Source organism: Panicum virgatum, chromosome 7K (genome assembly GCF_016808335.1).
Source record: "Panicum virgatum strain AP13 chromosome 7K, P.virgatum_v5, whole genome shotgun sequence".
In the NCBI taxonomy this organism is placed as follows: Eukaryota; Viridiplantae; Streptophyta; class Magnoliopsida; order Poales; family Poaceae; genus Panicum; species Panicum virgatum.
Window position 1 is genome coordinate 35219494 of NC_053142.1, and position 23800 is coordinate 35243293.

At 44.2% G+C, this 23800-nt stretch overlaps 2 protein-coding genes and 1 pseudogene across 3 annotated transcripts; all 3 read left to right on the forward strand.

The window, feature by feature from the left end:
- The first annotated feature begins 239 nt into the window (after positions 1-239).
- LOC120642301 (casparian strip membrane protein 2) lies at positions 240-1467 on the forward strand. Its single transcript, XM_039918760.1, has 3 exons — positions 240-576; positions 696-819; positions 946-1467. The coding sequence occupies exons 1-3, from the start codon at positions 341-343 to the stop codon at positions 1162-1164; spliced, it is 579 nt and encodes a 192-aa protein (XP_039774694.1). The 5' UTR covers positions 240-340; the 3' UTR covers positions 1165-1467.
- A 5344-nt stretch (positions 1468-6811) lies between these two features.
- LOC120640176 lies at positions 6812-8317 on the forward strand (annotated as a pseudogene).
- A 7914-nt stretch (positions 8318-16231) lies between these two features.
- Positions 16232-19499, forward strand: LOC120642303 (cyclic pyranopterin monophosphate synthase, mitochondrial-like). 2 transcript variants are annotated; one of them, XM_039918762.1, is made up of 3 exons: positions 16232-16690; positions 17917-18033; positions 18682-19499. In XM_039918762.1, exons 2-3 carry the CDS (start codon positions 17929-17931, stop codon positions 19255-19257), a joined length of 681 nt encoding a protein of 226 aa, XP_039774696.1. In that variant the 5' UTR covers positions 16232-16690; positions 17917-17928; the 3' UTR covers positions 19258-19499. The 2 variants fall into 2 exon arrangements, with proteins under 2 accessions (XP_039774696.1, XP_039774695.1); XM_039918761.1 differs by lacking the exon at positions 16232-16690 and adding an exon at positions 16762-17829 and having other exon boundaries at positions 17873-18033.
- The last annotated feature ends 4301 nt before the right edge of the window (positions 19500-23800 follow it).

The window sequence follows — 23800 nt, forward strand, 5'->3', positions numbered from 1 at the left end:
AGACGAGGTTTAGTTGGTGTTCCTCGCGAGGATCCATTAATTGTCAAAGCCACCTAAATCACCACCTTTGTTTGCTCATCAGCATGATTGACTGAACGATCGAGCTGTTGGTTTGGTTGGGCGCATGAGCTCCAGGCTGCAGCCCATCCCAATGGAAGAAACCTCGAGCTCGAGGTATCCGTTTGCATATATAGCGAGGTCTGGCCAGTGGCGCCAATCATCTCATCCAAAGCAAAACAACCAGAGCAGCAAGGCACGCTCGCATCTGCAACTGCAAGCAAGAATCGTAACCTAGCCCAGCCAATTAGCTGCGCCAATAGGACTTGGTCAATCCAAGGCGATGACGAAGGACGTGGTGGTCGAGCACGGGGAGAGCTCCAAGGCGCCCCTGGTGGCGGCGCCGGCGGCGTCGGGCGTCGGCCGCGCCGCGTCCGTCGCCGACGTCTTCCTCCGGTTCCTCGCCATCGTGGGCACCATCGCTAGCGCCATCTCCATGGGCACCACCAACGAGACGCTCCCCTTCTTCACGCAGTTCATCCAGTTCGAGGCCAAGTACAGCGACCTGCCCTCCTTCACGTAAGCCGTTGCCCGTTGCTGCTACAGCAAACCCTTCGCTGCTGCCTGTTCGATCGCTCGTTGCGGCGTCGCTAGCCATCTGACGCGTGTCGCCGGTGATCTATCGAACACCCCCGCAGGTTCTTCGTGGCGGCGAACGCGGTGGTGTGCACGTACCTGGTGCTGTCCATCCCGCTCTCCATCGTGCACATCGTCAGGCCCAGGGCGCGCTACAGCCGCCTCGTCCTCGTCTTCTTCGACGCGGTAACTGATCAAGTGTCCATCTCGATTGCATTGGGTTGAGAACGAACTAGAGTAGTAAGCTTGCTGATGCTAGCAAACTACTAGTAACTAATGGCGTGGTGGTCTGAACTCTGAACGAATGACTAGGCGATGCTGACCCTGCTGACGGCCGGCGCGTCGGCGGCGGCGGCGATCGTGTACCTGGCGCACAAGGGCAACGTGCGGGCCAACTGGTTCGCCATCTGCCAGCAGTTCGACTCCTTCTGCGAGCGCATCTCGGGCTCCCTCATCGGCTCCTTCGCCGCCATGGTCCTGCTCATAATGCTCATCTTCCTCTCCGCCTTCGCGCTCGCCAGGCGCCACTGATCGATACATCCAGCACCACGCATCATCAGCAGTGGACACCTCAAATCTCAATGGAGAGATGAAGGGGGGCGGGCTCTGTTCTCTTTTCCAGCCCTGGTCGATTTGATCGTGCAGTGCATGCAGCAATACTAATGCACGCATCTGCTTCTCTTGTGTGGTTTCTTTTCCACAGTTGTTCTTCTTTTGCTCCCTGCTGGTCTGAATTGCTAGCTCTCTATGCATGTAGTAACTCTGTTCCTCCTGTTCGAAAATGTGATGATGATGCTCGATAAGAAAAGGAGATTTGTGAATTATACAGTGCAAGATGCATCTGTTATCCCCGAGACCCTTATACTGTTGTGCCGGGCTCGATCTTTATAGGAGACGACATCACAGTAACAAACAGGGTCAGCTGCTTTAATTTTCCTCTCGCCATATTTGAGTTACAAAAGATGCCTATTTCTCCACATGATCTCTCCAATTAATTAATACGCATGCTTGAAAACCATAACTGAATTTACCTCTCGACAAATCTCCTGGACTATGGCTAACAGGCTGATGACGATGGCCCTTTTTTTGTTTGCGGGTAGATGATGGCCTCTTCAGTAACGAATGATTGTATTATACTGGTCGTCTTTCTTCTGAATTTGCAGCCTCCTCGGCACCATGATGGTGGTTGCGGTACTCTAAAGTGTACACGTTAGTTGGTATACAATACTGTAAACTGAAAAACAGACGAGTACTCCATCTGTTACAAATTATCATTCCAAGAATCTTGGAGAATCAAAGTTTTTCAAGTTTGATCAAATTTATATGACAAGATAATAACATTTATGATATCAAATAAGTATTATTAGATTTTTTGTTAGCTATATTTTTATAGTGCACCTATTTGATGTCATAAATCTTTATATTCCTCTCTATAATTTTGGTCAAATTTTGAGATGATTTGACTCTCCAATATTTTTGGAATGATTTATAATTTGGAATAGAGAGAGTATTTGTTTTGCGCAAAACATTACTGCTACGTGTCAAGAATTTGCTTTGAATACCATGTGAAGGAAATTTCCTACAGTGGTGGACCACTTGTGATAGATATTGGGAACCAAAGATAATGTTTAATCTGACGGTTACTCGTAGGGGTGGTAATGGCCCCGACTCACAATCCAACATAGTTCATAAACTCAAAATTATATAATATTAAAGTCTACTCTTTTTAGAAATCGGCTTTTAGATTTTCAATCTAAGACCCTTTAACCCCTAGTTACTCGTGGCCAGCTTCAGTGTCATGCTTAGTGACATCTACACAGGTGTTTAGAGTCTGGCGTAGAGTTGTTCAAGCTCTGAACTGGCTTGGCTTTGATGCTGACTGTCACGCTTTGATGCTGACTGTCACGCTGCAGGTCTCAGAGCAAGTCAATGAGAACATGATATTTTTTATTTGTAATATTTTTTGTGCTTTCATGGTTCTCACTAATAGTTTTCCATAAAACATTTGCATTTTCGCAAGCAAACACACGGTTGAACACATTTTCACCAAGAGAGTTTAAAATAGCACACTTTGCTATAGCATCGTATTGCCTCTCTTGTTGATTAGTGCTTTTAGTTCCTTCACTCGTAACTCTCCAAACATTTAGGCCCTTTGCTTGGAGGTGTGATTGCATTATAATCTTCCATCGTTGGAAGCCCGTGCTATCGAAATGTGGAGGAGGTCCTAGAGAATCCATCCCTTTCCTTAAAAGAGCTAACTCACTAGGCGGTAAAGCCTACCGATCTAATGAGCCGGTAATCACGAATTTGCCAATAGAATTGGCTTTGTTTGTGAGACAAGTGAGTCCCGGCTCTGATACCAATTGAAAGGAATCGGGTGCTCTAGTCTAAGAGGGGGAGGGGTGAATTAGGCACTCTAAAAACTTAGACCTATAGCTCCAACTAGTTTGTACAAAACTTAAACTAAAACAAGCTATCTAGATGTGCAACTAGGTTGTTCTAGTGTGAAAACCCTATCCCAAAAGAGTTTAGCAACGTATAGCCTTTCCTATCAAGAAACTATTCTATGAAAGTAAAGGCACATAAAGTACTAGTATGAAATGCGGAAGCTTAAAGAGCGGGATATGAGATAGCAAACTCTTGACGCGAGTGTTTATCCCGTGGTTCGGTTAGCCACAAAGGCACACTTACATCCACGTTGTTGTAGCACTCACTAAGAGTATTGCTACTCGGCCACCAAGTCTCTTCCGTGAACACAATCACGGTCACCTTGGCCCTGGGTTCCACTAAGGAGCTTCTCCACAAAGGATGGGGGTCTCCACGCCCCCCGCACAAAGATGTCGTCGCCGCTCCACACCAAGTCGGAGGGTCGATGACGTTGCCGACGAGCTTCACGCTCAAAGATGCCGGCGCACCAAGCTCTTGTTTTGGTTCGCTAATGAACCACAGCACAAAGGCTCGAAATCTTGCAATCTCACTCACTAAGAGCTAATCCTTTCTACGCCTATCTTCTCTTTCTCTTTGTCATCACTTGAACCTAAAAGTCTGAGAATGGTCATCTTAACAATCATATTAGTCAAAGTGTTGTGTTGTCATTCGATCACCAAAATCACTCGAAATGGCATAAATGGTGACATGTTCGTTACATAATCCTACTTTTTTTATCACGCGTGATAATCCTACTTGTGAACTGGCTGCTTGGGTCAAAATTTAAAAGTTTCTCCAAGGGCAAGGCTTGGCTTTTGAAATAAAGGCCTTGTTTAGTTCCTTTTAAAATTCTAAAATTTTATAAGATTCTCCATCACATCGAATCTTTCAACGTATGCATGAAGTATTAAATGTAATTAAATAAAATAATTAATTACATATTTTATCTATAATTTGCGAGACGAATCTTTTAATCCTAGTTAATTCGCTGATATATACAGCACACACAATGACGGCGGCGCGGCGGCGCATTCATACACTCTTGTTCTTGTCCGGCGGCGCGATCGATCGAGCCGTGAACAGAAACAGCTGGAGCTCGTAAACGCTCGCGGCCGGAGATCGTCGGGGAGGCGCATGAGCATCTGAAGGAAGGTCTCGATCGGAACCCTCCAGCCGTCTCCTGACAGAGAGTCAGAGACAGCTCGATCGCGAGGGACGTGGAGACGGGCGCCAGGGCGGCGGCGGCGCCAGCTGAAAATGATCGGGTGCTCTAATCTAAGAGGGGAAAAGAATGAATTAGATTGTAATAAAAAACTTGACCTATGGCTCCAACTAGTTTGCACAAAACTTAAACTAATTTAATCCATCTAGATGTGCAACTAGTTTGTTCTAGTGTGAAACCCCTAATTCAAAAAAATTATGCACCCTATAGCCTTTCCTAACAAAAAAACTATCCTATGAAAGTAAAAACACAAATGTTGTAAGTATTAAATGCGGAAGCTTAAAGAGCGGGGTAGGAGATAGCAAACTCTTGACGCGGGTGTTTATCCCATGATTCGGTTAGCCACAAAGGCACACCTACATTCACATTGTTGTAGCACTCACTAAGAGTATTGCTACTCGGCCACCAAGTTTTTTCCGTGAACACAATCACAGTCACCTTGGCCCCGGGTTCCACTAATGAGCTTCTCCACAAAGGATGGGGTTCTCCACGTCCCCCGCACAAAGATATCGCCGCCGCTTCACACTAAGCCGGTGGGTCGATGACGTTGCCGGTGAGCTTCGCAGCTCCAAAGAGACCGGCGCACCAAGCTCTTGTTTGGTTCACTAGAGAACCACAGCACAAAGGCTCAAGGCCTTGCAATCTCACTCACTAAGAGCTATTCTAGCACTCACACTTTACAAGCTAGTGCTAAAAGCTAAGGATATGATCTTGATGCTCTTGTATGGCTTGGAGATGTTCTTGGGTGTGTGTGGGATATTCAGCAACTCCAGCAAGCTTCAAATGACCGGGGTGAGACGTATATATAGGCCACCAAGTCTTGTAGCTGTTGCTCCTACGGTCAGCAGAAAATCTACGTATCATCGGATGAACCGATGCCTCTGGATAGAGTAGCGTCGGTTCATCCGGTCACTTATAACCCGAAGTAGCCGTTGAACTCCTGACAGCTGACGTCATTACACCGATGGTATGCACCGATGCTTCACCGGTTCAACCGGTGCTGAAGACTTGGCTCTTGCGCGACTTGCATCGTCTCTGGAACACAGTACGCCCAATGCACCGATGCCATTTTTTGAACCACCAGTTCATCCGGTGCCTATAAGCTGACTTGACTTCGATTCCCTTCTGCACCAAAATACCATGTCGTCGGTTCTTCCGACAACCATCGGATGCACCGACCGAATAGCTTTCAAGGCGCTGCCCTGAGACCCGCGAGGGGCGGCCCCCCCTCGACCCTCGTCTGCTAACCGGGTAGCGGAACCTCCGTAGGGGCGGCCCTTCGGGCCTAACTTTGCCTATCTTCTCTTTATCATCACTTGAACCTAAAAGTCTGAGAATGATCATCTTAACAATCATATTAGTTTAAGTGTTATGTGTGTCATCAATCGCCAAAACAATATATTGAAATATGACATGAGAGGCTATTTTCACTGCACCGGCGCCGGCCGCCGCGGACGCGGAGGCGGCGTGGAAGGCTCCGGCGGCGATGGTGCTAGTGCAGCTGTTCAACACGGGGATGGTGCTGCTGTCCAAGGTGGCCATCGGCGACGGCATGTTCGTCGTCGCGCTCCTCGCCTACCGCAGCCTCTTCGGCGCCGCCATCATCCTCCCCGTCGCGCTCCTCCGGGAGAGGTGCGTCGTCGCGTCCGCGTCCGCCCGGCAGGTCGCTCATACTCCATCAGAAGCTAATTAAACTAGACCTCTTTTTCTGGGCTATGTACTTCAGTACGTAGTTTGGTTAAAAAATAAATAAAAGCTCTTGTAATTTTGCTCGTGGAACGAATCTAAGGTCCCGTTTAAATCTTGGAATTGAAACGCTTCTGTGTTCTTTTTCCTAGTTAATTTCAAACAGCTTCAATTATTTTTAGTTTGCATCTTTGTGTAGGGGGAAGTGGAAAGAGATGGACTGGCACGCCGCGGGATGGATCTTCCTTAATGCATTCATCGGGTATATAAATGTTCAAGTTATTCTGAATTCGTTCCATCAACTCTTTTTAAAGTCATCTATCACCTGTTAACTTCTGTTAGAGTTTATCGAAATATAAAAGATTACAAAATTATAATGTTAGAAAAAAATAACATGGAGGCACACCTGAGAAATTTCTTTTCATAGTCATTTCGAACCTTCATGTTTCAAAGAGTTGGTAGTAAATGAAAGCTCAAGTCTTTAGGGGCATCAATCTGAACATCACTAGTGTTGATGCACTTTGTACCTTAATGTGATGATGCAGGTATGCCGTACCAATGAGCCTATACTACTATGGCCTGCACGACACAACGGCATCCTACGCCATCATATTCCTGAACATAATTCCTCTGACAACCTTCATCCTCTCCTTCATCCTCAGGTGATGCCTTGTTCGGCTGGGAGATTCAGCCAGCCACAACAGTATTTTTCTCTCACGCCAAATCAGCCAGCCAGCTAGCCAGCCAGCCAACCAGCAGTATTTTTCTCTCACGACAAATCAGCCAGCCATCCAGCCAGCCAGCCAGCCGAACAAGGCGTCAGAGTTTCTCTAATTTGGCATCACATACATGGTCTCCCATGTTAGTGCAGATCTCAATTTTTTCATTGTAGTTCAGACTTCAGATGCATATAACTGCATAATTTGCTACAAAAAGCAAATATATAAACTCTGACCTGAAACATATAGATGCCTGTGCATATTGTTCTTGCATTAGAATGGAGGCACTGCACATCAGAAGCATGGCAGGATTGCTTAAGATTGCGGGAGTTTTGCTCTCTGTCGGCGCACAATGATCATCAGCCTGTAGTCCTGTACAAGGGAGAGATTTTTCATCTCTGGAACCCTATCCTTCACCATCGCAATGAAGAGCATGTGGATGCCGCAAGTCATCGGATGCGTGGAACGTTCTTGTTGGCAGGCAGCAGCTTCATGTTTGCTTGCTGGTATCTCATTCAGGTAATGTTTCCGGTCACTCTGTCAATGTTTAATTTTAGAGTACATTTGACTGACAATGTTTTGCTTTTCTGATACTCGGTCACCTACAGTCCAAGGTTCTCAGCGTGTATCCATACAAGTACTGGTCATCCATGGCGACGTGCTTGATTGGAGGGTTTCAGACTGCACTTGCAGGAGTTATAGTGAGGAGGGACAAGGACGCCTGGAAGATAGGATGTGACATAAACCTTCTGACCATTGTGTACTCGGTAACTGATCTAAACTTTTGTCAGAAACCCAGATGATAATTTGTGGTGCAGACGATAGTCACAAAGTTTCTGGGTCGATCGGATCGAGAAACAGAGTCGAGGGTCGATGGTCGTCACTTTATAAAATTGTGGTACGAAGTAGGTATATCTCTATGGAACGATAAATTATTATGTGGAACGTGACCGTGGTTCAACCGGGTCGATATTTTCGGGTCAATGCGTCTTTAAAGAGGCAAACACTGTATATATGTACTACTAATGAAGAAACTAATTTACACAAACATATAACAAACACTGTAGTACTTAAAAGAGTACATTTAGACCATATTGTACGTACTTAGCTCATTATCTAACAAAAATCACACCAATCCATTGTCATTAACCTTCTTATCCCAATTAAATCGGCTAGCAATGGGACTGCGACCCCTCTCAAATCGGGGCGTGATCCAAACTTAATGGGACACTGACCCTCTTCGACCCCGACCCTCGAATCGGAACAGCGTTCTCGGGTCGTGAGACGAGACATCGACCCCGAATCCTGTGACTATGGTGCAGACTAATGCGTTCACTTCTCTTTGAAGGTTTTGAATTAGATAGTATTAGTTGACTGCTGGAGCTTGTTTAAGTGATGACAAAATGCAATGCATTAAACCAGTTCCAAGAAAAATAATATTACACTGTACCGTTTGGTGCAGGGGGCACTCGCAACTGCTGGAAAATATTGCTTGAACTGTTGGGCTGTGGCTAAGAAAGGCCCGTCATATCCTCCCATGTTCAACCCATTATCTGTAGTATTTACTGTTGTGTTGGGCTCTATTTTTATAGGTGACGACATCACGCGTCTTTTTCTTTTTTATATTTAAAAAATAAAAATTTCAAAAATATATGTCTGTTTTGAAAATTTTCGAAAATACCCCCAGTCGCCCGGCCCAGGGGCGACAGGGGTCCTGTCGCCCAAGCAACGGGCGACAGGACCCTAATGTATTTTTTTTTTGAATTTGCAAAGAGGTCCCTGGCCGGGGGGAGGGGGCCTACCGCCCCCCTCCACGGGCGACGAGGGTCTCCCACTCTATATAAGCCCTGGCCTCCATTCCCTTCTCATTTGATCCCAAAAATTAGGGTTGAAAATGGGACGGGAAAATCCCGTCCCGACCGGCTCCGTTTACCGTTTAAACCGACCGTAAACCGTTTCCGCGAAAAAATGGGAAAATGGAAAAACAAAACGGGAAAATGAGCGGGAACGGGAACGGTTGGGGTGTTTTCCCGACCGTTTTCACGGTTCCCGTTTCCAGCCGGGAAAATTCCCGCGGGAATTCTCGTATTTGTCGTAGTCGGCTGTGTTACCTGTGTTGAAAACGTGAATTATTGTTTGCATGTGTTCCAACGTGAATTGTGAATTCGTGATTCACTTTACCTGTGTTTCTTAGTTATACGAGTCTTGTTTCCATATTATTTATGCATAGTTGTAATTATTTTATCGAGTTAAATATTTGAAGTGGTTGTATGTATTTTCCCGTTTTGAGTTATCGATTCCCGATCGTAATCGGCATGCTCCCGACCGATTGATTCCGTTCCCGATATCCCGTAATACCGATTTCGTTTTCCCGGCCGATTTTTCCGTTCCCGTTTCCATTCCCGACCAAAAAATACAGTTGCGGGGACGATTGAGGGGTTTTCCCGACTGTTCCCGACCGTTTTCATCCCTACCAAAAATTGCACCAAAAATTCAGAAAAAAAGAGAGGGGTGAGGAGAAGAAAAGCGGCGAAGCTCTGCCGAATTCCGCACTTGTGATCTACCGGTAATTCCGTATGAATCCGTTGATATTGTATAACAATTTAATTTATTTAGCGGATTAGCTGATTTAGATTTGGTGCTTTAGAACACTCGTTTATTATTACAATTTCTGTACTATTACAGACTTGTTTTTAAATTAATTATGAATTAGAATAGAATTATGACAGTACCTTATTGATAGTGCAGTATAAGGCAATAGAATTATGACAGTACCTATATTTTCACGCATCGATTTGGTATACGATAGGTGCATTATTGAAATCATTGTTCGTCATTTGGCGCACCACACTATAGCGTCAATGTCTTCGTCAGGATCAACCTACATTCCGTGGAGCAACTGCACAATGGTGGATTATGACACCGAGTGACTTCCACGAGCAATTCTCGCCGATGGTCGTCTGAACGTAGGAGGTGCTCTATCTCTGGGATTTCCGGAAGGACCGACGTCAACAGCATCGTGAAGTGCATTCTAAGGACACTTCTTATAGTTGTGACCCAATGCTCCACATTGGCTGTAACGCTTTTGTGCCTTGCTTGCTTCAGACTCGTCCATACCTTTCCGAATACGACGTGTCTGACGGCGGCCTTTGCCTTTCTTAGTGGCTGGATCAGGAATAAACATCTTATTCTCATTATCCTGAAGTAAGGTGAAACAAATACTACTGTCTGCAGCACAGACTCTGCACATGCCGCAATGAGATGCGAGCATGGCAAATGCAATAACTTAGGCTTCATGTAGGAGCAGAAGGCTTTGCCATCTACTATAATCAAACTCTTCTGTACCACCCTATCTCTACGGATACCACGACTAGTTCTATCCTTACATAGAACCTCAAATCTATGCTCCATTGTACCTGTAGATATGACGCGGTGTAGTTTTGCCTTTTCAATCTTCTGTTGCATATATTATGTCACTCTTGTGCAAAACTGAATTTGGGGGTTGCTGATGTTTATGCTTGCAGCCATGTAACGCTCTCTGAAATACTTCATGCACCCATACATGATGAACTCAACAATTCCCACAAGAGAAAATGCACGATAAGAACGCATAACCATATTGAAACACTATGTATGGTTCGTTGTCTGAATATCATACCGTATTCCGTTGGTATCATAAAGGAATGACCATTTCTCCTTAGGTGCACCTCGAATCCAGTGTGAAAATGGCTTCTCAATTGAATCCCTAGCCTCTGCAGCCTGACTCGTGCTTGCTCCTGATGTCCTTACCTTCACTAGCTCTGCAGTCAACTGATCAAGCATCTGTCATAATGCATTGAATTTTCTCTGTTGATTTTGGGTGCACAACCTCTTAAACATGTTCTTAAGATCCTTGTTCTTGAAGTGGTCATAGAAGTTTGCACCCATATGCCTAATGCACCACCTGTTTTGGACATCGGGCCACAATGGAGGCGTTGTCGCAGTTCCACATTACAATTTCAGTATTGATTGTAGCAGACCTGCATGCCTATCACTAATAAGGCACACATCTGGACGTGCAACAACAACATGAACCTTCACTCGTTCAAGGAACCAATACCAACTGTCTAAGTTCTCATTCTCAACAAATGCAAATGCGAGCGGAACTATTTGGTTGTTGCAATCTACCCCGATTGCGGTGAGTATCTGACCTTTATACCTTCCAATCAGAAATGTGCCATCAATGCAGATCACCGGAAGACAACACTGAAATGCCCTAACACAGGCACCTAGGCAAAAAAAGGCTTGTTGCAGAATGCTTTGCCCCCTAGTCACGACTGGTACGAGATATGTGTCCTAAAAGCTTCCAGGATTTCTAGCAGCAACCTGGGATAACATATAAGGTAGGTTATCATATGATGCCTCGTATGTGCCGAACCGCATCTCGAACACCCTTTGTTTAGCCCGCCATGCCTTCAAATAACTAATGGTGTACTGATAAGTCTGTTCAATTTGTCAAACAATCATTTTTGGCTCATAATTTAGGTTGTCCATAACCAACCCATATATTTGCTTTGCAACGAAGTCGCATGATATATTGCGATGTGAGGGAAGAACTTCTAACAGCAAATAAGTGTGCTCTGTCACAATGGAACATTTCCAGTTCGACTTCCATTTTTCCTTGAATGCATGTACTCGTCATGGACATCCATCATTCACACACTTCACCTCATATTTTTTACTGCCAGACTTTACGACTCTAAATTCTCATTGTAATGATATTACCCATAGTCTCACAACATCTTTTACGGCTTCAATGTTTGGGTATGATGCACCTTGCACTACCTCATTCCCTCTGTACTCCCACTCCTGATTTCGTACGTCTTCTGCGACATGATTGCCAAAACCATGCTCCTTCCACTCTTTTAGCAATGAGTACTGCTCGTCATCAGATGAGCCCTCATATTCTTCCATCTCTATTGCGGTTTGGTATTCTGCCTCCATCTCGTCCACAATGCTATGTATCCTCTCTCCCTCATCAGCAAGGCTCTGTGGTCCGATATTTTGGTTCTCAATCTCTTCTGACTTATCTTGCTTAACATAGTTGGTCTCTCTTCGAATACTCGGAGTTGCTTGATCTGCACCATGTTGGATTTCATTTTATGTCTTCTCCCGGATTTGAACAAGAATGGTCAGAGGCCACCCACGCTCTAGAGCTGCTTCCATGTACTTCTGCCAGTCATCAGTGCTGTGTATCATCATCAATTTTCATAAATCACTTTCTACCTCCCAATTAACAAGAGACTGGACGGTCATCATATGTGTCAACGGATCAACACGGAACCCACGCTGCAACCACTTACATATGGAACCAAAACTCCTTTCCAGAGGTTTATCTATGGCGCTAGATGTGCACTTAAAGGCAGAAAAGTATACTCTATTTGGCCCATACAAAATATTGTAGTCACCAAAAAATACTTGAAACTGCATCTTGCTCGACATATCTGTATATCACAGAATACTTATCGAGTTATACTCTTTACTTCACTACCTTATTCAATAATTCGTAAAAACTAAGTACGGATTTCAACTACAATATATAAGTATTCATAACTATGTGATGACACTCAAATTCTATACTGCATATGCGAAATTCTATTCTAAATCGTAATTAATTTATAAACATGCCTCTAATAGTACTACAATTGTAATAATAAATGTGTAGTACTAATTTTCTAAACTAATTTACTACTACGTAACTAAAGTATCATTAAATTCCTACTTAAATGGTTCTACTATAGCACTAATTAAATTAAATTACTCTACAATACCAATGGAAAAATACATAAGCTAAATATACTAACCTGCAGATCACAAGTGCGTAATCTGGCAGGGGTTCGCCGCTTTCCTTCTCCTCACCCCTCTCTTTTTTCTGGATTTTTTGTGGAATTTTTGGGCTTAAATGAGGAGAGAATGCTTATATAAGGGGGCAAGACCCGGTCGCCCGAGGGGGGCAGCCCCCCCCTGTCGCGCCTGTGGGTGGGCCCCCCGGTCGCCCGAGGGAGGGGCGACAGGCCCCCCTTCACCCGCGCGCCCGCGGCCAGGGACCTCGTTGCAAATTTGAAGAAAAAAAATTACATTTAGGGCATATCGCCCCCATAGGGCGACCGAGGTATATTTTTGAAATTTTTCAGACATATATTTTTGATTTTTTTTAAATATAAAAAAAGAAAAAATCGCACGACATCACTGTGGGAAGGTCCGTTCTCCGTTGCTTTTCTACTTTTTCTCACTCTCCATCTGCATCTTCTATCTTCTTTTCTTGAGTAATTAAAAAAAAGGTGCTTCCACTATGCCATCTCTCGAATTCTCACTAATCTTGAAACAAGCTAATTGATTAGCACAGTGGATTGTTTGTTTTGATGGCATTTTGCCACGACTGGTTGTATTGTGTTGCTCTGCTTAATATCCTCTTTACATGCAGTCTCATTGGGACAACTCTGGTGATTGTTGGAACCTATGTCTTCCTCTGGGCCAAAGCAAACGAGCTGCCTGAAAAGTAAAGTTGTGACAGTGCGAAGTTATCGAAAATCGCAGAACAGATACCGTTTGTTGTAATGGCGGATCCAGCAACTGCGACGAATATAGACGCATCAGTTCAACATCTCTACCCTTGGTGTTACCTAACAACTAGAGTCTAGATATTGAAGAAGCTAACTGAGTCAGCGGCAGGAGAGCATGGGCGGGCGCCCTGAGGGCACCCGCAAAGATCCTAGCCAGTGCTAGCGACGTCGCCGGCTCAAACGAGCTCGGCACAGTGCCGGTAGGGGCGTGGGCGAGCGTGCCTCAGAGAGGAGACGGCATCGGCAAACGTGCACGCTAGCGTCGAGAGAGTCGCTAGCTCGGCACTGTGTGCCACTATCTATCAATTAAAAAAACCAAATCGCCGGGTAAATCGACTACCGCTGCGGACGCCCTGAGGGCCACGGCTCTAGGTTTGCCCCTAGTCTGTATTGTGCAATCATTTGTTTTCTCCACGGTAGGGAGTGCCTGAATTTCATTCATTACCGGAAGGCAAAATGGCCAAATTCATCCATAAATTATCGTGTTTGGCTCAATTTCATCCCTCAACATTGAAAACGTCCAATTCAGCCCCTGAACTATCCAAATTGGCCCAACTTCATCTATTTGCTGGCGTGGCATGCCATATTGACTTGACTCTTCACTGTCCTTAGTCACTGTCTAGTCAGCTTAGGATTTTCAACTCATATTGAAATGACCATTTTACCCATCCTCGTTTTGAACAGACCAGTAGCATCTCATTTTTGAAAAGACCAGACCAGTTAACAGCATCTCGTTTCGAACAAACCAGTTGTAAGTACACCAAACCGGTTAGCAGCATCTCATTTTGAACAGGCCCGTTGGCATAAACGAGTTTACGGCTGGCCTGTTCAAAACTTGGACGGGTAAAATGGTCATTTTAATAGTCGAAACTCTAAGCTGACTGAGCGTTGATGAGGCAAGCAAACATAACGTGCCACATCAGCAAATGGACGAAGTTGAGCCAATTTGGATAGTTCTGAACTGAATTGGACATTTTCATAACTTAGGGACGAAATTGAGCCAACATGATAGTTCAGGGATGAATTCGGCTATTTTGCCTTACCAGAAAGTAATAAAATTACAAGTGTAGAAGGATTCTCCATAGCGAAATTAGGGTTTAGGGTCAAGCCTATGTTTACACACGCAAAAGATAAAAATGGCAACACGACTAACTGTGACGCCAACCTAGCAGATTACTCATCGCTCTCTCCAAAACTAAAAATATATTTGTTTGTAATAGGATGTGCTCCAAAAAATTACTAATTCCATTGCCAATACCAAAAAATTTTTGTGATCGCCAAAATACATCTCCTTTTTGCTCAAATGTAGAGATTCCTCCCTCCAGTACTCAATCCTTTGAATAATCTGCTACAACACTAGCTACCAGAAACATAAAAAGCAGGTAAAATATGTATTTTAGTCCCTCAACTTTATTCTAAGGGTCAATTTCATCCTTTAACTTTCAAATAGGTCAATATAGTCCCTCAACTTTTATTCTGGGATCAAACTTATCCTTATTCATGTATTGTACTCTATAATAACATGAGATAAATCTAAAAAGTCCATCTTACCCATGGTCTTTTTCTCCCCCTCAATTTCTCTATTGTATAACTGTTCGTTTAACTTTCTATAATATTTTCTGTGATGGTACGTAGTTATACAGCAAGTTGCTTTCATTTTACGCTTCATTGCGTCCACAATACAATGCGATGTATGGGTAAAAAAATTTATGTTCTAAATTAAACACTTAAGGCCCTGTTTAGTTCTCAAAAAATTTTCTACATTACCCGTCACATCGAATCTTTGGACAAATGTATGAAACATTAAATACAGTTAAAAAATAATTAAGCATGTAGTCTAACTGATTTATACGAGATGAATCTTTTAAGTCTAATTAGTCCATGATTGGACATTAATTGTTAAATAATAATGAAATATACTACAATACCAAAATCCAAAAAATTTCGCGAACTAAACACAACCTAAGATGTTCCATAAAATTCTATGGATAAATAAAATGTTGCTAGATTTAGACGGGAAAGAAAATAAGGTAGAAAGGACTTTTGCATAATTTTATATTATTATGGAGTATAATATCAACATAAGAATGGGTTTGGCCCAAAAATTGACCTATCTAAAAGTTGAATGATGAACTTCTCCTAGAGACCAAATCGATTATTTTACATTATTAGGGCAGCTCCAGTGCTCAATCCGACCGACCAATCCACGCCAGACGAACTAAACTTCGATTTGATACCTTTAGCGTGCCCATCGATTCGTGAGACCCACACATTTATCTCCCCACCAATCCCGTTGCCCGGCCGCTTGGCTCTCTACGCATTTGTAGGGGAGACGTGTTTCACTGAGTTTTTAAATCGGCTCGGTTTGACTCTTGGTCGAAGGTCGATTTAATTTCTGACACCTGAAGGTCGACCGTCACAGTGTACTCTGTTCGATTTTTTCCACCCACGGTTTACTTTCTCCGCACGGAGACTCTCCCAAACCAAACCTGCGCCGTGTTTGGATGTGGAGGGGTAAATTTGCCTCAAGTCAAATATTTTATTCCAATCATTTCCCCCCAACAATTTTATCCCATAAAGATGTTTGGATTAGAGGCAAATATGGTTGGAAAATAGCATTTAATTGGTCATTTTACTCCCATTTGACACCTAAAGAGGGGTAAAGGAAAAAGAAGGGGTAAAACATTTACCTCAACAAGTTTTACCTCATGTTTGGATGGAGAGGTAAAAAGACCCCTTTTACCTCTCCATCCAAACATGGCCCTGGTTCCTTTTCACAGCCAAAACAAGACGAAAAAGAGATGGCAGAGAAATGCCCAAAATAAAGCTCACCACGGTTAGTTCTTTGATATTTTGGCCCAACAATCCAACCGAAGCCCAAATCGTCGACAGGCAGCCCATGCGGCCATCGGCCAGGCCCAAACCGCCTATGCCTCCACCCTACCCCCTTCACCTTGGTGTGGGGCTGCGCCGCCACTGACCCGCTCGCGCCTCCGCCGGCCGCTGCCCGCCCGAGCATCCACCGGCCGCCTATGCGTGTGGCTGCACCGCCGACCCGCGTCCTCACCCCACGCCGTGTCCGTCGCCTGCCCCTCGAATCCGGCGGACCCTTGCTCGGAGCTGGCCTGCTCGGGGCAGGCCCGCGCCTCCTGCCGGCAACCGCGCGGCCGCGCCCCGACTCCAGGCGCTCGGCGCAGCTCCGCAGCCCGCACCCAGCTGTCACCGGGCAGCGCCCACCGCTTCCCGCCCGGCCACGCCAACGCGCGTGGGTACTGCACGCGCACCGCGAGCGGCAGGGGGCCACGAGCACCAGCCGCAGCAAGCCAACAGACATTCCGGGTTCTGGCATCTAGCATCCCCAATTCTACTATCTCCATTGCCCGATTGCAGTCCCCTCACTGGTGTGTATTGCTTTTTCTCTCACTCTATTCCATCTCAATCTCACTTCTAATTCAGATATTAAGTGAATAATTGGTGCATCCATTTGTATTGCTTCCGTGTATTATCAGGATGTTTAGCCATGAAGAATGAAAACATTGTTGGATTTAGCGTATTATGGGACCTTTTTAGCTATATTAATGACCTTTTAGCTATATTATTGTAAATTTGGTTATTATATATCGTATTGTTATCGAATTGCTACTAGATTATACCATACTGCACTTTGAAATTTTTTATCCAGGATTACTGTAGTTTCAAATCCTGAGTTAGCGCGATCATCGTAGTGCTCGTCGAATTATCTGGGGCAGTGCAGACAGGTGGGGACGGCCGAGTCTCAAGTGGGCGAAACCGTGTCGCTCGCGGTCCACGCGGCACAGACGCAGCCCCTGGCCCATCGCCGCACGACCGTCGTTGTCAAGGTGGTGCTGGTACACCATACACGCACGAGAGGAAACCTCCCACACGGCCATGAGCATGGTGCTGGTATCCAGTCCAGGGCTGAGTCGATGGGAGTGGATCTGCATCTGCCACCTGGACGGATAGATTGGACTGAGAACTCTTGATCGGATGATGCAGCCTCTTGATGCCCGTCGTCGATCCTCTCCTGAACACTGCCACCGGGAATGCCGGCACCAGCGGCACCGGACCCACCACCGTGCCCCCACCCATGGGCTGCACACCTCCAACGTGAAAACGAGCTGGCCGGGCCATCGCTTATGGCCTCTATACGACCCATATCCTGTGTCCACTTGCCTTGCGCCGGCCCTTGCTCGTCACTCCGGTCCTCGCTGGTGGCCCAGCCGTGTTTGGTACTTCTGTTGGTACTCCTGTTAATCGGGTGAAATAATATTAGTGAAAGACAACATCCAAAAAGGTTTCCGCCGTGTTTGGTACTTCTATTGTGCAGTCTGACGCTTGGAGCCTTGGCTCTCAAACTAGAAATGAAATTCTGTTTTAGTTAAAACACAAATGATTCGAAATCTTGGCTAAAACCTGATAGACTGTGCTCAATCAGTTTCCAGATTCACTAGATAGATTCGGATTTTAGCGCGTGCGAGGCTATTGAGATAAAAGTCGTGTGACATGCTCAAATTACTAAATTAGTAGTTGATCGCGACATGTTCTACTTGGAATTGCCGTTTATGTAGAGAGTAAGCAACAAAGCATGTCTGTTTCCTTGTTGCAGAAGGGTGTGGTTATGATGTCCATGTTCCGTTCCGTCCTCCCAAGAGTAACAAGATCTAATGGCTGGAGATGCTTTTCAACTGGGATTCCTTACGATGATATAGCAGAGCTAAACAAGGTTAGGCATTTGAATATCCGTTTTGGATGTTGTCTTTCACTAATATTATTTCTCCTGTTGCCTGGATATCTAACTGAAACTAGAGTACTGGACATAGTATGTAGGCGCATTCTAACATAATCCTGGATTGGGTACTCCGTATTCTAGGTTGCAGACCTGTAATTACAGTTTCAGTTAGAATTGAAAGTTACCTTAATAGACAATTGTGATGTTTCCCACAGGACACAGGATTATATTACATTTGATATCTCCCCTGTAATAATGTATTCACGATTTCTCCATGTCAACCAAAAGTCAGGACATAATCAAGTTACAAGTAGAAACATTATTCATATCATTTCCCTGTGTGTTTGAGTTTTGTTCAATTCTTGTCTACATTTTGATAGTGCAAAATGTGCCATTTTTGCTTAACAGGTGTTGCTCACGAATTAGAATTTGCCACTAAATTTTTTTGATATTACACTCAGCCTTAAGTGCTGAATTATAGCATTCTGTGGAATTCTATTATTAATGCTGTATGTACAGAAGCTAGATATTGGCTTTTAACTTAATCCTGTGTGACGTCTTCATTGAAATACACTTAAATAATGGCACCAGGTTGTTTAATTGAATGACTATTAATAATTATCTCAAAATTTGCGATCGTAGGAAATGGAATCAATATTTGGTGAATCTCCATCATCCAGTCCTTTGGGCTCAAGTCCTCCCCAGCAACCAGTCCAGCCTGCTTATGAAGCTGAGGATTCACAACCAGTGCTTACACATACTGATAGGAGCGGGCAGGCAAAGATGGTTGATGTCTCACCCAAAGAAGATAGTAAGAGAGTTGCTATTGCTAGTTGCAGGGTCTTACTAGGCCAAAAGGTGTTTAATTTGGTTGCATCAAATGAGATTGCGAAAGGAGATGTCCTTACTGTTGCCAAGATTGCTGGAATAACTGGAGCAAAGCAAACTAGCAACCTTATACCCCTGTGCCACAACATTAATCTTTCCCATGTTCGTGTTGATCTTAGTCTCAATGAAGAGGATTCTAGTGTCGTGATAGAAGGGGAAGCCACAACCAGCGGAAAGACAGGGGTTGAGATGGAAGCAATGACTGCAGTAGCCATTGCCGGCCTCACAGTTTATGACATGTGCAAAGCCGCTTCAAAGGACATTTGTATAACAGATGTCTGTCTGCAGCACAAATCTGGGGGAAAGAGTGGAAGTTGGTCCAGAAATTGAAGGGTTCATTATTGGTCTGCGCATATGAACTGCAAGCATGAGATTCAGATATCAAGACAGTTGATTCTTCGCGCCAAATTGTTTTGATTTGGCTTTGAATGCAGGTTCCTGTGTTGTAGATTTCTAGTCCTTGAGGACATCATTTGAATCTCTACTCCTGAGTTGTACATACATTGTTCATGAATTCAGAATAGATGGTCATGTCAACTTATTTTCAGATCTATACTTTCTTCCCTTGGTGTGTTGTCAACTCTAATAATGTGTTGTAGTGTCCATCATTCCTTGGCATTCAAAATAAAATCATACTGAAATCAGAATAGAATTTACGGTAATGTGTGGTAAATATGGCTTTCCATATTTTTTTAATTCTAACATCAGAAAACAGTTTTATTGAACTAGAAGAAACAAAAAATACCAGATGTACCAAAGTTATCTTTCACTACCTTGTGAGTAACTCTTACTCTATTGTCATTTTGCTGTCAAGTACACTCCGTTCATGATATTTCAAGTCAAAAATTAATAGTTACACTGATATCTGATCTCATTTACTGCCTTCTTTTGGGCATATTTACTGAATCAACTTTCTGTGCACATGCTGACAGAAGCTAAATGAAAGTAAAGATTAATCATGTTGAAATATTTCCTCTGATTGTATTGAAAGAGCTGGAGTGCAGAAACAATATTTATTCCTGAAGTTTACAGTAACTGTAGTGCCCACATCAACAAAGTATAAAGCTGGTACCTTCACAGCTGTAGCTCAAACCTATCAATATTGTTGATAACAATATATATCTGACTGTTCGCAGGAAATTTCTTTCCTGCATAGATTTCAGGCAAGTGAACGACTTAATGGGCAGTATCCTGCTCTGCTTCTCATCTTGTATCCATTTTAGTTTAGTCTGTACATGCCACTTCATTGTCTTCGGGGGTGGTCGTGTTTTTATGGGCTCAATGTCTTGGGATCTCTTCATCCAAACATGGGAGATGAAATGATCAAGGGGGTATTATTTTGGTTTCATCCAGCTACTTTCTGATAATGTGGCAAGCAGATGAAGATGTTCAGAACTTTTCAGTTTAGTTCACATCGACACACCAGACTTATTTACAGGCAATGACAAATTTTAATCCTAGCATTGCCTAACTACTGTGATTTGGTGCGTTTGATTTCTTCCCGGGCCATCGACGCTATTACATTCTGATGATGCAGGAAAATATATGTATATTGATGAGCCCAAACGTGACATTTGTTTAACACGTTGGCTGAACATGCTGGAGATGAGATAGCGTCTCAGAGAAGAAGGTACAGCAGCATTAGCCCACATCATAATCATATTTAGGTTATACTACTTCATACTTGGCCCACCTTTGTTATCAGTGGTGAGCGAGCGGTGACATGATCCATCGCATCTGTTCAGCATACCATGGATCTGGGCTTTCAGTTTTCACTATGGGAACTCAAATATTTTAGTTAATTAAGCCCTAACTTGCAGGAGCTGACACAGTCTAATGAGTATTTGAACCCGGTGTACAAATATGCTACACATGTAACCTCTGTCAGGTTTCGCGCGCAGCGCTAGAACGAAGCAGCGGGCTGCATCTACACTGAGCCGGCCAAAAGCACTCCATGGCATGACAGCAGCGATGACCACTGCAAATCTGAAGTAGTTGGGATCCTCGCATCTGACTATGTGCTACCATTCGCTTTGATGAACACCTGCATTGAAGATTTCCGTATACGTTGATCTGCATTATCTGCATAAATATATTGAGCTGAGGTATCGGGTGACATGCAGGTTCTCGCACTTGTCCTGCAATGCGGCGCCACCGCATCGACGACTTGGAACCGACGCCGCAGAAATACGCCTCTGGTGCTCCAATTCTTTATCCCATCTGAACTTCTGAAGAGGTCAAATTTTCTGCAGGGCGTTGTCCCAGCCACTCAGAAATTAAATTGTCGTTTATTTAAAAAAAAAAGAAATTAAATTGTCGCGCTGTCCATCCAAAACAAGAGAGCGAGCAACTATTAAGCCTCGAGAAAATGCTGCCTCACCTCACCAGCAGATTTCGGTCAACGCTCCCCGGTGTCCCTGTATATCCTCACAGATCGCGATTTGACCGGCATTTTATTATGAGCAGCGAGTACATTTTAGTATGTTTTTATATGCGGTGCTGTGTGGTGGCATTGCATGGACGGTGTTGCGACCACATCTTCAGGATGGGGGTGCGCGTTGTGCTGGCCTGCACAAATGTGGAAACTTCGAGCGAAGAGCATCAGGTTTAGGGATGAAAGTGTTAGAAAATTAGGTAATTTTTGGTATATTTTAATTTCAAATATTACTAGCAATTTCATGGCATAAAAGAGTGATAACGTGTGAACAAAATATGTGCTTGTGTTCATGTTATTCTCACTAATAAGCATGAACAAAATGTTAAACTAGAATAGGTTTAGAATGCACCCCAAGACAGGACCAGTGCCAGAGGCACCGGTTGCGCCGTTACCAGCTGGAATATACATTCTATTCAACTGGCCTTACATGATGTAGCTGAACAACGTCGATGCAGGAAGAGGTTCGCAGTACAGTCCCACAAACGGTCACCAGGAAGTAGACGAAATAGTCGTTCACGCCGGGATGTAGACGAAGTAGTCGTTCATGGAGCGAGCAGTCGCGTCAAGACGCTCCCCAAAAACATAATTGCCCGCGCCCCATGCAGGACCTTCAGCGAGCAGAGGTTCCGGAGGCCTGCTCTCGCTAGAGCTGTGCGCGCAACGCTCGCGATGGGAATGGCAGAAAGCAGCAGAGGGAGAAAGGAGATGTCTACTAAGCAGGAGTACCTGAAGTAAGAATGCTTGTGGTGTGAGGATGAGTGGAGGAGGGCCTGGTTTATATAGGCGTGGAGGTGCCTCAGGTTCAACGAACCTGAACGTCATAATGGGCTTTGATGAGCAGCAATTACTGGTGCAATTGAGTCACAGAAATCTCATTAACCGCAAAGGTTTTATTTTGTGTCATCATTCAACTGTTAATGCCAACATTTTATTGTCTCTATTTTAATGATTTCAACAGCAAAACGTTCTCTCATCTCAACACATCACGTCGCACCGCACCGCACCTGCACGTCACGTCCGGCCGCGCCGCGCCGCGCCCACGCCCACGCCCACGCCCTCGGCCTCGGCCCGGCCCGGTGAGGCGAGCGCGCACGTGTGTGGTTCACCGACCACCTCTTACCATCTTCACAAGTGGTGTGCGCGAGCTCCACCCTTTAAGTCGGTTGAGATCCCGGTACAGAATTAAGCAATTGATTTCCTAGCATTTAATGGTGGATTTTAAATTCTTTTATTGCATTGATTAGAATAAATGGGCCATGCCCATAATTCCAACAATCCCCACCAAGAAATTCAAGCCATACTAGAAATGCTCTCATTCCCTCATTGATATACCAGTATTTGATAGAGACTGTTAAGTTGAACTTCCATCTAGAACAAAGGCTACACTTATTCACAACTATATAATGGACTATGCCTTGAATTGTCAGTCTTGTGCAAACAAGTTTGACCAGAACCCTACACTGGTACTAGGCTGCATAATCATCTCTGCGGTTTGGAGCTTATAAGTCATACTCCAGGCCCTTCATGAGTTTCTAGAGAATACCCAGTTCTCATAGACCATGACCAGTAGTCAGACTCATATAGGTGTGTTCCTTTCAGATGTTCTGTAGGACAACATCTTTGTTTCAAGAAAACAACTCATTTGTTTTAAAGAAACCACCTGGAACACATTAAGGTATAGACCAACCTGCCATACAAATTAGAAGAGAAATGCACCTTATACACGGAATGAGCTTTTTTCACAAAGGTTCTCTTTTTTCACAAAGGTTCTCTTCTCAGTCAGACTTTAGTTTGTTTCACCATCCTACTTCACGGGATCTCCGATCACATAGGACAGGTTTTCACTATAGAATGACTCACGTGGGTCTCAAGCCCAATTTCATAGATACATTGTCGATCATATTTCGTGAAAGACCCTTTGTAATCTGATCTGCCAGATTTTTAGCCGTCTGAACATAGTCCAAGGCTATAACTCCAAAGTTTCTTAATTTTCTGACAGATTTCAACCGCCTTTTCACATGTCTAGATGACTACATGTTATCCTTTGAACTATTAACCTTAATAATCACCGTTTGATTGTCACAGTTCATTAGAATTGTCGGTATCGGTTTTTCAATTATCGGCAAGTCCATAAGGAGCTCACGAAGCCACTCAGCCTCAACAGTGGCGGTATGCTGTGAGTTCTGCTTCCAATCTTCCATAGTTGACCTCGTTAAGATGGTCTGCTTGCAAGACTTACAGGAAACAGCTCCACCACCAAGTGTAAACACATATTCACTTGTGGCCTTTATCTCATCAGCATCAGAAATCCAGTTTGAATCACTATACCATTCTAGTACTCTTGGGTACCCGGTGTAGTGAATTTCATATTTCATTGTCCCCTTTAGATAGCGCATTACTCTTTCAAGAGCCTTCCAATGATCATCTCTCGGGTTT